The sequence below is a fragment of the Dinoponera quadriceps genome, unplaced genomic scaffold (genome assembly GCF_001313825.1).
Source record: "Dinoponera quadriceps isolate SergipeBrazil2010 unplaced genomic scaffold, ASM131382v1 scaffold558, whole genome shotgun sequence".
Taxonomy (NCBI): domain Eukaryota; kingdom Metazoa; phylum Arthropoda; class Insecta; order Hymenoptera; family Formicidae; genus Dinoponera; species Dinoponera quadriceps.
In genome coordinates, this window is record NW_014554665.1 from 721,831 (window position 1) to 733,002 (window position 11,172).

At 45.0% G+C, this 11,172-nt stretch overlaps 1 protein-coding gene across 2 annotated transcripts; it reads left to right on the forward strand.

Moving 5' to 3' along the window:
* Positions 1-477: 477 nt before the first annotated feature.
* On the forward strand, positions 478-10,730 carry LOC106740699 (activating transcription factor of chaperone). 2 transcript variants are annotated; one of them, XM_014611986.1, is made up of 3 exons: positions 478-618; positions 1,898-2,227; positions 8,944-10,730. In XM_014611986.1, the coding sequence occupies exons 2-3, from the start codon at positions 1,990-1,992 to the stop codon at positions 9,840-9,842; spliced, it is 1,137 nt and encodes a 378-aa protein (XP_014467472.1). In that variant the 5' UTR covers positions 478-618; positions 1,898-1,989; the 3' UTR covers positions 9,843-10,730. The 2 variants fall into 2 exon arrangements, with proteins under 2 accessions (XP_014467472.1, XP_014467473.1); XM_014611987.1 differs by lacking the exons at positions 478-618; positions 1,898-2,227 and adding an exon at positions 4,205-5,301.
* The last annotated feature ends 442 nt before the right edge of the window (positions 10,731-11,172 follow it).

The window sequence follows — 11,172 nt, forward strand, 5'->3', positions numbered from 1 at the left end:
TTTCTTATCCTTCAGGACCGTCTACAATAGCCGCAAAGTATGCAGTAAGACGTAAATAGTAAGCCGATTGGCCAAATACATTCATATATCCCAAAAATAAATCGACTATGGTTGATCGACTAGCTTACTGCTTACGTCTTACTGCGTACTTTACGACTATTGCGGTCCTTTATTTCTTATGAACATATTCCTACTGCTTATCGTAAATTACGCTTCAGAAATGGACCGATCCGAGTGGTTGCGACTGTCCTGCTGCGCATTGCAGATCCGGCTTAACCTTTCAAATAGCACGACTCAAAATTCGCTTTTCACGCACTTTTTTCTAAGTAACAAGACACACATCAGACTGAATATTAAAAATTAAGAATTTTACACTAAAGACTGAAAGGAGAAGAACTGTTGGAATAATGTGGGACGCTGAGTAGTAGAGGCATGTCACGTGACCATGCCGATCGAAGGCTGCGTTGGACGCGACGCTCATTCTACATTCCGTATCCATGAGGCTTAGGAGGAAGACGTTCGAATTTTCTCTTCGCTCCCGAATACGGTCAAGATGAGTACCTAGTTCACCGAAGACTTGCACACGCAAGTGTGCCGAAGACACCATATAATCATGGAGTAAGTAACGTTACGTTTGTTCATTTTTCGCGAAAGGTGCTCGCCTTTCGAACTATGCAACTGTGTTTCACAATGGGAACTCTGCCATTTTGAATGACTCATTCTTACGTGACGCAGTTTGCATCACAAATCACCCTTTCCCTTCGTCTTATATCGGGGATTTTTCTCACCTCTTATCATATGTTACGTTGCGAGCTACGCAGATATCCTCTCACTCGAGATGCCTCGCTCGTCGTCGCGAGATTTTGCCAGATGATAACCCAATGTTGCGTCATGGAGCGACATCAACTTCACGTACAGTTCTGCGCGTTACCGCTGAAAATTTCTCAGCGCGGAGGATGACGTAAATTCAGTTTCCGTGTTTCTGTAGACTTTGATTTCTATTCCTACAGTGGCTGTACTGCTTTGCGCCATATCTTTGTTCCCCACTTTTTTTGAGATTTGGTGGGTAGGAGGGGAAAAGAGAACTCGCGCAACTTAGTGTAGCCAACTTAGTGTGCACAAATAGAAAATTTTCCCATAAAAACCTTTGTTTCCGGCACGTGAACACGTGGACACGTGAACACGTGGAAAATGACCATCGACCACAACTATCAGTTTGATTCCGTTGGCGTAGCCTGTACACATCTCTACCATGGCTTAAAAATGTATAGTGTGTATATATGAAAATATATATTATTCCTATTAAGTGAAGTAAAATTCATTTATTATTATTTTTCTTCTAAATTATCTTAAATCAATCATATAATCAAATAATTTTATCAAGTAATTCACTTAATATAACTTGTATAGATATGTAAAGTTTATTATTAAAATATCAGATAAATACATGGAAAAGGTGATATTTTAATTTCTTTATAATGTTAAATTAATATTAAATGTAATATAAATTTTATATATTATTTTTAATTAATGTAGAAAATTGGTTATTATATACACATATTATCATATATTTACTTAAATAATTTTGAAATTTTATAAGCACGACATTGATAATTGATATATAATATTATACACATACACACACAATGTGTATATATAATAATTTATACACATATATATATATCAACGCAGTCGTAGTCGCCGACATAGTTCATATTTTACGTTAATTAAGATATTTTCAAACAGATTTAACAAATTAACTGAACATTGAATAAATGAATGTTTACTCTTTTTCCAAGATATGAATTCAATCTTAGTCTTACTCTTTTTCCAAGATATGAATTCAATCTTGTTTTTAATTCTCTTGCTAATATAAAACTTTCTTTTTTAATTTCAGTTTCAATATGGCGCTCGTTGCGAGCTACGTCGCCAAACCGACAAAAATTTCTTTTCATCATTCTTTATTAACATTTGGTTGGATTCGCATTGATGATGGAGTTCAATCAGGACCAGGAGATGCAGGAGTGGAAGGAAGAGCCGGTGTCCCCTAACGGGACACCACCATTACTGGAATTTGATAACGACGACTGGCTTTTATTCAATGATATGCCTTTAGAATTTTCTAATGAAGCTGCGGAACATTTAATGTATGACGATCGGTTGAGCCGTGCGCAAGTTGCTTCTAAAGTATTAGAAGAAATGGAAATGCAAGAATATATTAAGGAAGGTAAATATTATTTATTTCAATTTTTTACTAATAATGTATATTATTTTATTATTTATGCCATTTATTTCTATTTTCTACTAGTAATTAGTATGATATGTAAATATTTAAATTTTTCACACGTATCAAAGAGATAATATTTCATGTTGTTTTGAAGGAAAAGCTAAATTTTCAAACGAATTTTCAGTTTCCTATTTATTTGAAAAATTACAACAAATATTCTTTGGTATAAATTGGATAAAATAACTTCATAATAGTATCTTTTAGCATAAAAGCTTTAAATCTTAAATTTTTCAATGTATACTACTATATAAGACTATAAAGATAAAGGAGAAAAGTTTGTAAACGAAATTCTTATTTCGGCTATTTTAATTATATATGTATATATTTTTTTTATGGAATATATTCAGAACTATAAAGATATCCATTTTGAATATTGAAATTTTTTGGAAAATTCTATTAAAACGTCTTGTCAGTCGATATTCTGAATCGTTATAAAAAAAAATCAACTAACGTACTTTTACAAAATTCATTTCTTACTCTTGATATCACGAATAAACAGGTACAGATATTTTTTTGTAGCATGAAAATACCTCCGATTTATAATCAGCTCGCCGAAATAACACGTTGATTGCCGCGCTGATTTCCGCTTTCCATTTTATCACATGGAAGCTCATTTCATGTAACTTAAATCTTATATATACTATAAATAATTCCGGAGCACATCTTTATATTGTGTCTCTTATTACCGTTTTTCAAATACCGTATTAATGATATTTCCATCCGTTTACCACATTTATTACGCATTACGTGCCTGTTACGCATCGGTCTAACAGTTGAAGCTCATCTTTATTCAAAATTTTCAATCCTACCTAATAACAGTACTCGTGGCAATCGATATGATAATTAGCGCGTGGCATAAATCTCTATCAAGCATCTTGTAATTTAACATACGCTGTAATAAAAACTATCGTTATTTATCTCTTCGTTTTGCATAAGTCTGTTCTTTCTCGCTGAACTGGCTGCACCAGCTTATACTAGTTCTCTCCTCCTCTTTCTTCCACCGAGTCTCATACATAACTATATTTATCTTTTTTTCCATAAGTATATATTAGTCGAGCGAGAAAGAATAGATGCCTCATGCTTCGACGTACAACTACGCGATAAGATACCGGCGGAGATTTGGACTAGAGGAGATCCGTGAATGAGACGACAACTGTCCGAGAGAAATTTGTGCGCGACGTGTTAGGCGGGCCGCATGTTGGAACTTGCGAGCTTTCAATTACGCCGCCCGGGACTTTATCGCATGTCCGAGACGGCGCGCGAGAAGCCTCAATCACAGTCGGCGCGTATTAAACGGCGCTCCTGCAAATGCAATTCAGCGCGGGACGCGTCATCGTAAATCAACGATACAGTATCTCGGTATCCCAAGAAGCGAGCGAGATGCTAGCAACGAGCGAGCGAGTAAGCGAGCATTGCGTTGCATTATGCCGCCGCCGAGGAGATACTTCGCAATCTCCTCGTGCGCAGGCAAGCGCACGCGCGCGCAAATATAATCGGGAACGAGGGCTGGGGAGCAAAGGCACGCGTGAATGCACATTAACCAAGAATCGCCTACTTTTCGCTTTTTTCCGCGCCGCGTAGGCAGAAAAAAAAATGCGAAAACTGGTATTTTCGTTAGATTTCGTATCCCTGCCTATCGCTTTCGTTCTCTCTCTCTCGCTCGCCATCTCTTTCCCACCTCTCGTCGCCGTTCCCGCGCCCTCCTCTCCTTTTTTCTGGAAAAAGAGAGTGGGACAAACTGGTTAACCTCTACGCGAACGGTTTGAAAGAGAGAGAGAGAGAGAGAGAAAGAGCTCGTCGATCGACGGAGGAGGGGCGCGACGCGCTGTGTTGTCAGCACGGCGAGAGAGAGAGAGAGAGATCGCGCGAGAAGGGAGATAGGGGCGGCAGAGGGGAAAGTCCAAAGATAAGCAGGAGTGGTTTCGCGGCGGCGGCTGTATACAGCCAAGTGCGATTTAAACGATCCGCCATTCGCCGTGCCGTCGCGCTACATCAGTATCTAATTGTTCTCCAGGCCACGCAGAGTGTTGCGCCGTGTCAAGTGTCCCCGAATACCGCGCGGGTCGTTCCACACGTGCCAGCACGGCGGCCAACTCGAAAGATCGGTTTGTGTGGTGTCTCCTCGGTGCTTTCCGTCGGTCGATTTCACAAGATAAACAAGCAACAACGTCTCTCTCACTCACGCCTATCGCCACCTCACGATAAGCAGGACCTCCTCGCCGCGCTCCTCCACCCCGTGGAAGAGCAGAGGAGCGGATTTTCGGGAGGAACCTGACACACAGTGGACCGAGGGAAACGGCTTGGAGCGGAGTTGGCTCCCTCTCTCTCTTTCTGCTGAAAAGGCCGAAAGCAGGAAGGGCGACTCACCGGAGATTCGTCGGAGTTTTGAAGGAAAACCGAAGTACCGTCGAGACTACGGGTTTGCGAAGCGCGTGGATCGCCGCGGACCGACGGCAGCGGATGAGCGAGCAAGGCGAAACATACGGCTGAGCTGTACGTCGCGAGTGGCGCGAATTTCATGGGCCGGCCGCACGGCGCCTGCTGAGGAGACCGCAGGAGCGGTGAAGAAGACGAAGGCGGGCGCGCGCGCCGGTAACCCGACAATACTGGCATCTCGACAGTCTACCCGTGCAAACGACCCGGCGTCTCGATGGTGGAGCGTGCTAATGTTATATAATAGCATGCAGTTCGCATATCTCTACACGTGGAATCGAGAGATCATCGTCAACTCGCAGAAGCTGGTGAAAAGACGTTGAGTCGCGTCTCTGTGTGTGCGTGCTCGCGGGGAAACGCGACGACACGTGGGAGGACGCGCGTTCTTCGTCATCGTCGAGCCACCAACCACCGCCGCTACGGTGCAGAGAGAACGGTCGAATCGTCCAGCTTACCTTCGGGACATCAGCGCGCTTAAATACGGCGCTCACCGACGCGCTCCCTCCCATCTTCCCCCACGTATCTTCTCCTCTAACGAGGAAAACGCGCGACCATCACCATGGCTGCTCTATGTTACAGCGGTAGGTTTCCACTTCCGCTCTCTCGTGCCCTCCCTCTCGTCTAGCTCGGATATTGTTCCGAGTCGGCGAGACAGCCGCGAGAGTACGAAATCCCCTCGGGGGGAGGCGGTGCGTTATCATCCGGTCGTCGGGTGATCAACAAGCGTATTTGGCGCGATTGTCATCGTGCGGTTCGACGAAGGAACCGTATCGAAAACGAGGTGGCCACGCGTATGGCCGATGTCAGGCAGGGCGTATCTCTCTGAAAATCTATCTTCCTTTTCTTCCCCGTGGAAAATTCCACTTATCAGCGGAGCTGGCTCTGCCAATTCGCCCGCTCTCGCGACTCTCTGTCTCTCTTTTTCTTTTTCTCTGTCTGTTTCAGTTTCACCACGACGAGGAGAAGAGAGCGTAGCGTCTCTTCCTCGTGAGAGTTTGTCCTCATGGTCAGTCAAGAAAGTTGCGACACTTGTTTTCGATTCAGTTTTGCAACGTATCCGAAGGATAATATATATATATATATATCTCGCTTGCTGGAGGACAAAATTCTTCTATCGGACACGAGATGTGTTTTGGACATCGATCTTTCTGTGTAACTGCTCCCCCCCAGAACGGAAAAGTGAAATGTCTTCGAATTGGAAAATGCACGCTTTTCACGAATTCATACCGGAGGAGAAAATTCATGATCAACATCCCAGGGTGCTTTCGGAGATCTTACTTGACTGGTAGAGCGGCATTCAAATGACCAATCACAATAGAACCCAAATCCTCTTATCACGGTTATCATGTGGCTAATGAGCGCTATTCTCTACTCCGTCGAATAAGATTTCCGCACGACCGGCTCCCAGGAGGGGGTCACATGAATCTTCTCCAGCGTGAATCTTCTAATTCGAACGCATTTCGCATTTCATGTTTCCGTACTGGGAAGAAAAAAGTTACACGATCGATCCTGAAATAAGGAAAGAAGTATTGCAACCTTTGTGACTGGCCATCAATGGAATCTCGTTCTCCGGACATCATGGCGAGATATCGGAAACCTCGAATTGGACGCTCGATCATTTCTGAGTATTCGCGCATCATGACGACTGCTTTGGAGCATTCCTGCCGGTTCACATTATAAAATCAGCAATCATGATGCATGAATATTCAGGAATGATGCGTCTAATTCGAAATTTGCGACATCGCTGGGCCTATAAGAGACCCGAGGCACTCCATTGGTGCACGGTGCTGCACGGTTCCTCCTTCTCGTTTCTCTCGCGAGTCCGCTTTCACCGAATTACGCTCTTTTACTGACGAAGAACGAACAGATGAGAGCGACGTCTCCTTCAGACGTGATCTCTCACGTCACACATGGGCGATCCGCCGTCGAAATGTCTCGCTCGTTGTGCGTATCTACGTGTCTCTCGACCTCCTCCCCCTTCCTTCCCCTTTCTCCGTCTCTCTTTCTCGCTAGCGCTTGACGACAGACGGACAGACGCTCCTCCGACAGTTCTCTCGCAGTTCGCAGCCTTTACCAGCCCGCGGAGCGAAAATAAAAAAGATAACGCGCCAAATCGCACGCCCGATGATAACATAAGCGGCGCGTGCGTGCGCGTCTCGGGGGGGGGGGCATCTTCGTGGAATATCACGTTAGCAAGAGCTTTTCAATTGGGAATTAATAAACCCGCCACGGCTACACTTCAACTTCGACTTGTTCGACTTCGATGATGCGACCATTAGCGCGCGTTTCGCTCGTCCGATTAGTCGATTAGCTCGTTGATTGAGCAAAGACCTCACGAAGGTACGGTAGAAACCGGTAAAGCTGAGGGCACGCACTCGGTGAACTACGCTGAACTATTCGAGAACGTTGAGTTACGTCGCACTTTCAAAGTCGATCCGGTTCCTCGGAAAAAAAAAGTAGGAAGCCTCGATAACGAACAATGTTCACGCGCGACACGCGAAAGCGCAGCCTCGCGACTGAGAGAGAAAGAGAGGGGAATTTTTTTTTCCATTCGGACAAATATACCCGTATTTTCTCGCAAGTTCTCCGTCCAACGACTTTCGAGCACAGAAGTGCTTCTTATCTGACCTTCCGTGACCTCTGCATTTAAGTCAAGATAACTTTAAGAGCGACATCGAGAGTGAACCGGCGAGATCAAAGTTTCAACGGGAAATGGGTCAGGGCTGTCTTAGGCCGAAATGCGAAAACATTGATTACAACATTGTTGTAATATTATCTAAGAGTGCGCTTTGGCTCGTTCTATTCGGTCCCCGCGTTTCCTCCTCATCGTCCGGCGACGACGACGAGAGACAACATAGTTTCATTGTCCAGGGAAACCGGGAACGCCCCTCTCTCGACTCGTCCACCAACCTGTACAAGGACACTGTCGGTCATTAACGATGAGAAAAAAAAGAAAATATTTTTTTTCCGAAGCGTGTTCCGCACACACCTCGCGGAACATGCACGCACAGTGTGCGTGCACGCGTGCACGCGCTCGTGGCACTCGGAATAAAAACACACAACGGTGGCAAAGGAATTGATCTCATTATGAGGCGATTGCAAATGAGGAACTTGTTTTCCTAGTTAAATCAGCAACGTCCATGAAAATGCATATATATATATATGTATGTGTGTATATATCAACCGCGCCCACTTTACATTGTCCACACGTACCGCGACAAGTACTGTTAACCGTCGGCTCGTTTTAGCTCCCAAGATATATGAAAAATCCGCATTACGTACACACAAAGATACCCGTTATCGCTTGTTCGACGGGACAACTTTTCCTCGTTTTTTGTTCTTGTACAAGCGGGGGGCATAATTGTACACGAAAATTTTATCCTTCTCGGGTTGCCACACCACCGACCGACCAAAGAAAATAGACGCGAGAGAAATTGTGCGGACAATCTGATCGGGCGTTGTCGAGTGGTGGAGCGCGGAAGATTGATATACATATCGGGCATGAACGAAGCAAATTAGTCCCTCGCGGGTTGTCGCGACGGTAAAGACGCAAGACACGCAGACCGGTATTCATTCAACCGGGCTTTGTACTTAAAGCTGTCTCTCAAGTTTATCCTCAGATATCGCACGGGTCGTTTCATCGGACCTGCTCGTTTTAGCTCAACCAATGTTACACCGGGCCTTCCTTTCACCGCTCGGTTGTGTACTTGTTTCACTCTAAAGGCAGAAGAATGCGATCTAATTTTAGCTAGATTAAGAAAGGAACAAACCTATTGGCTACAATGCGTCCGAAGATGAACTTGAGACGGTCTTAATTACAAGATCTGTGACTGAACGTCACAGACGATTCTTCAGTTGAAGAAAATTGGCCGGGGACGTTCGGCTCAAGTTTACTCGGGGAGAAGGCAGAAGCAATCGGGGATTCAACTGGGACGACGTCGTCGCGCGAATTGCGTCTTTTGTCGCGGCGGGTGACGATGAGCGCGTACCAGGAAATCGTAATAATCGCCAATGTGATTCATTCACGGGTTGCCGAGTCGATATGTCGACGTCAATTAGAAATAGGACGAGGCTCCGTGGCGCCGTTCGTGATGCGCATATCGCGCGAGAAGAGACCCTACACAAAGAGGTTGCGCAATACATCTTATTATTCGCGCGCGAAGCAAGCAAACGCGCACGAGTGCCGATCGAACCCTAATGAGATTCGCTTGTTCTTCTTGCAGAATCATTCTCAAACTGGATGGAACAGAGAACATACATACCCATATTCGAGGAACTGTCAATTGCACCCGACGACGAGAACCCGAATGACATTGGCTACCAAACGAACAACAACAACAGTCCCTTGAAGCCGCCGCAGAACACCCAGACTCTCTTGGAGGAATTCGAAACGGTTTTGGGAGATGTCGAGGCCTGCCACCAGATCATCCCGCCGAACAACAGTTCTACGCTCACCCCCCCGCAATCCCCGCCACCGTCGCAGCAGAGCGTGGACACGCAGCTGCTGATCACCCTGCAGCCGGTACAGCAATCGCTGTTCCCCGACAGTCAGCAGCAGACGGTAGTCCCGGTTGTCTACGAGCAGCAGCAGCAAACGTTGTTCGCGAACAGCGCGGCGGCGACAACCCGCCAGTGGGATGGCGTCGAGGACATACCGTTGAACTCGGTGAGCCTCGACAGGGACGCGGCGAACGAGCTGATGGCGGTGGAGGAATACGTTCGCTCGCACGCCAATGATATACCCTCACCGTCGAGCCCGTGCACCAGTTCCGGCAGCAGTTGCATCTCCACGGAGGACCTGATCGATGATCCCGACTGGAACATCGAGAACGAGAGTAGCAAGCCGTCGACCTCGAAGGGCCTCTCTAAAACCTACCGCCAGTCATCCTACCGGCCGTCCGTCGAGGACAGGAAGGTGCGGAAGAAGGAGCAGAACAAGAACGCGGCGACGCGTTACCGGCAGAAAAAGAAACAGGAAATCAAGGATATACTTGTTCAGGAGATCCAGCTGACCGAGACCAACAAGAAGCTCAAGAAGGAAGTAGTCGAGCTGAAGCGCGAGGTCAAAGTCGTGAAGAATATGATGAGGGAGATGTTCAAGGCCAGAGGTGTCCTTCAATAATCCTCCCGTATTCGACCGGGTCAGTCCGCTCCTTCCTTTGTCGTCGCACCGACGCGATTCTTCCTTTCTTCGTTTCTTCTTTCTTTAGTTCTTTTTTTTTTTCGTATTTTTAGACCTCCCCTTTTGTTGAACGTTTTAGTCTAGGAAGCAACTACTAATTACGCACGGTAACCGTACTTTTACGATTATGTACCTTATCGATGTTTACTCGACTTTTTTTTATCTTTTAACCAGCATAATATAGGTGTACCATCACTTGATGTGCGCGATAGGTCTCGTGCATATCAAATTCGCGAACTTGGCGTATCGAAAAAGTTTGCATTGCAAACTTTTTAGCTATTTTATATGTATACATACATACACATACATACATACATACATACATATATATATATATATATACATACATACATACATACATACATATAGATATATAATTATATAAATATATTACCGCAGCTTATTAGGAAGAACTAGGGGGCTTATCGTGTGTATTGTCAGAACGGCGTATCGATTTTCTAACACGCGGAGGCCCACCAATCTTGGTAAATGCACGGTGCGCTAGTAACACGTGAAAGTCGCCGAGCGAGCACGTTTTTAATTAAATCAATGGGAAGAATTTAAATAGGAAATTTTTTACATGTACAGACCCGCGAATAAGAATACGCACATTTTTCGTGCGAATGGTCGACCCAAGTGCATTCGGAGAGATTTGGATTGTATGATAATTATACACGTGTCAACTGTAATGTATATAATTATGTATAATTCTGAACGTTTCATTCGATCGAAATTTCAGACTCCGTGAGAATCGCATCGAATAAGCGTGCCTCTCGATATGCATTTTGGAAGCCGCTACCTGCAACGTTTCACGTGATTATCTACCGCACCGTTCTCTCCCTCTCTAATGCGAATCCTCTTCATTCCGATTAATTTTTACCCTAATCTCTTTTTTCATTATTATACTTTCATACGGTTAAATATATGTTAATTACAATAAATGGGTCAAAAAAGAGAAAAAAAAAGAAATGGGGCGAAAATGTGTCCTTCCTTCTCATCGAATTCAACGCAACTGAAGGCGAAGGGTGGGTACATAACCCGAGGCGGAGTCGCGGTGCTCTTTCCTTTTTTTTTCATCGTCTGAACGATGATAAAAGTTTATAAATTACTTTCCAGCGTAACCAGCGATGTCTAAACGCGTAAAAGCGCTGACATTCATTACGTCGATCTTTTGTCGCTTCCGACGAAGATGAGGGAATCGCGCTTAATGTGCCGTATCGGTCGGCGAAACGCGTGTGAATCACAAAGAGTCGCACGGTACAACAAATAA

Bases quoted from the DNA above. Each gene is read 5' to 3' on its own strand.
- LOC106740699 (XM_014611986.1), top strand. From the start codon at position 1,990: ATGATGGAGTTCAATCAGGACCAGGAGATGCAGGAGTGGAAGGAAGAG. The intron at 2,228-8,943 runs GTAAATATTATT...TTCTTCTTGCAG, and splicing joins GCAAGAATATATTAAGGAAG to AATCATTCTCAAACTGGATG.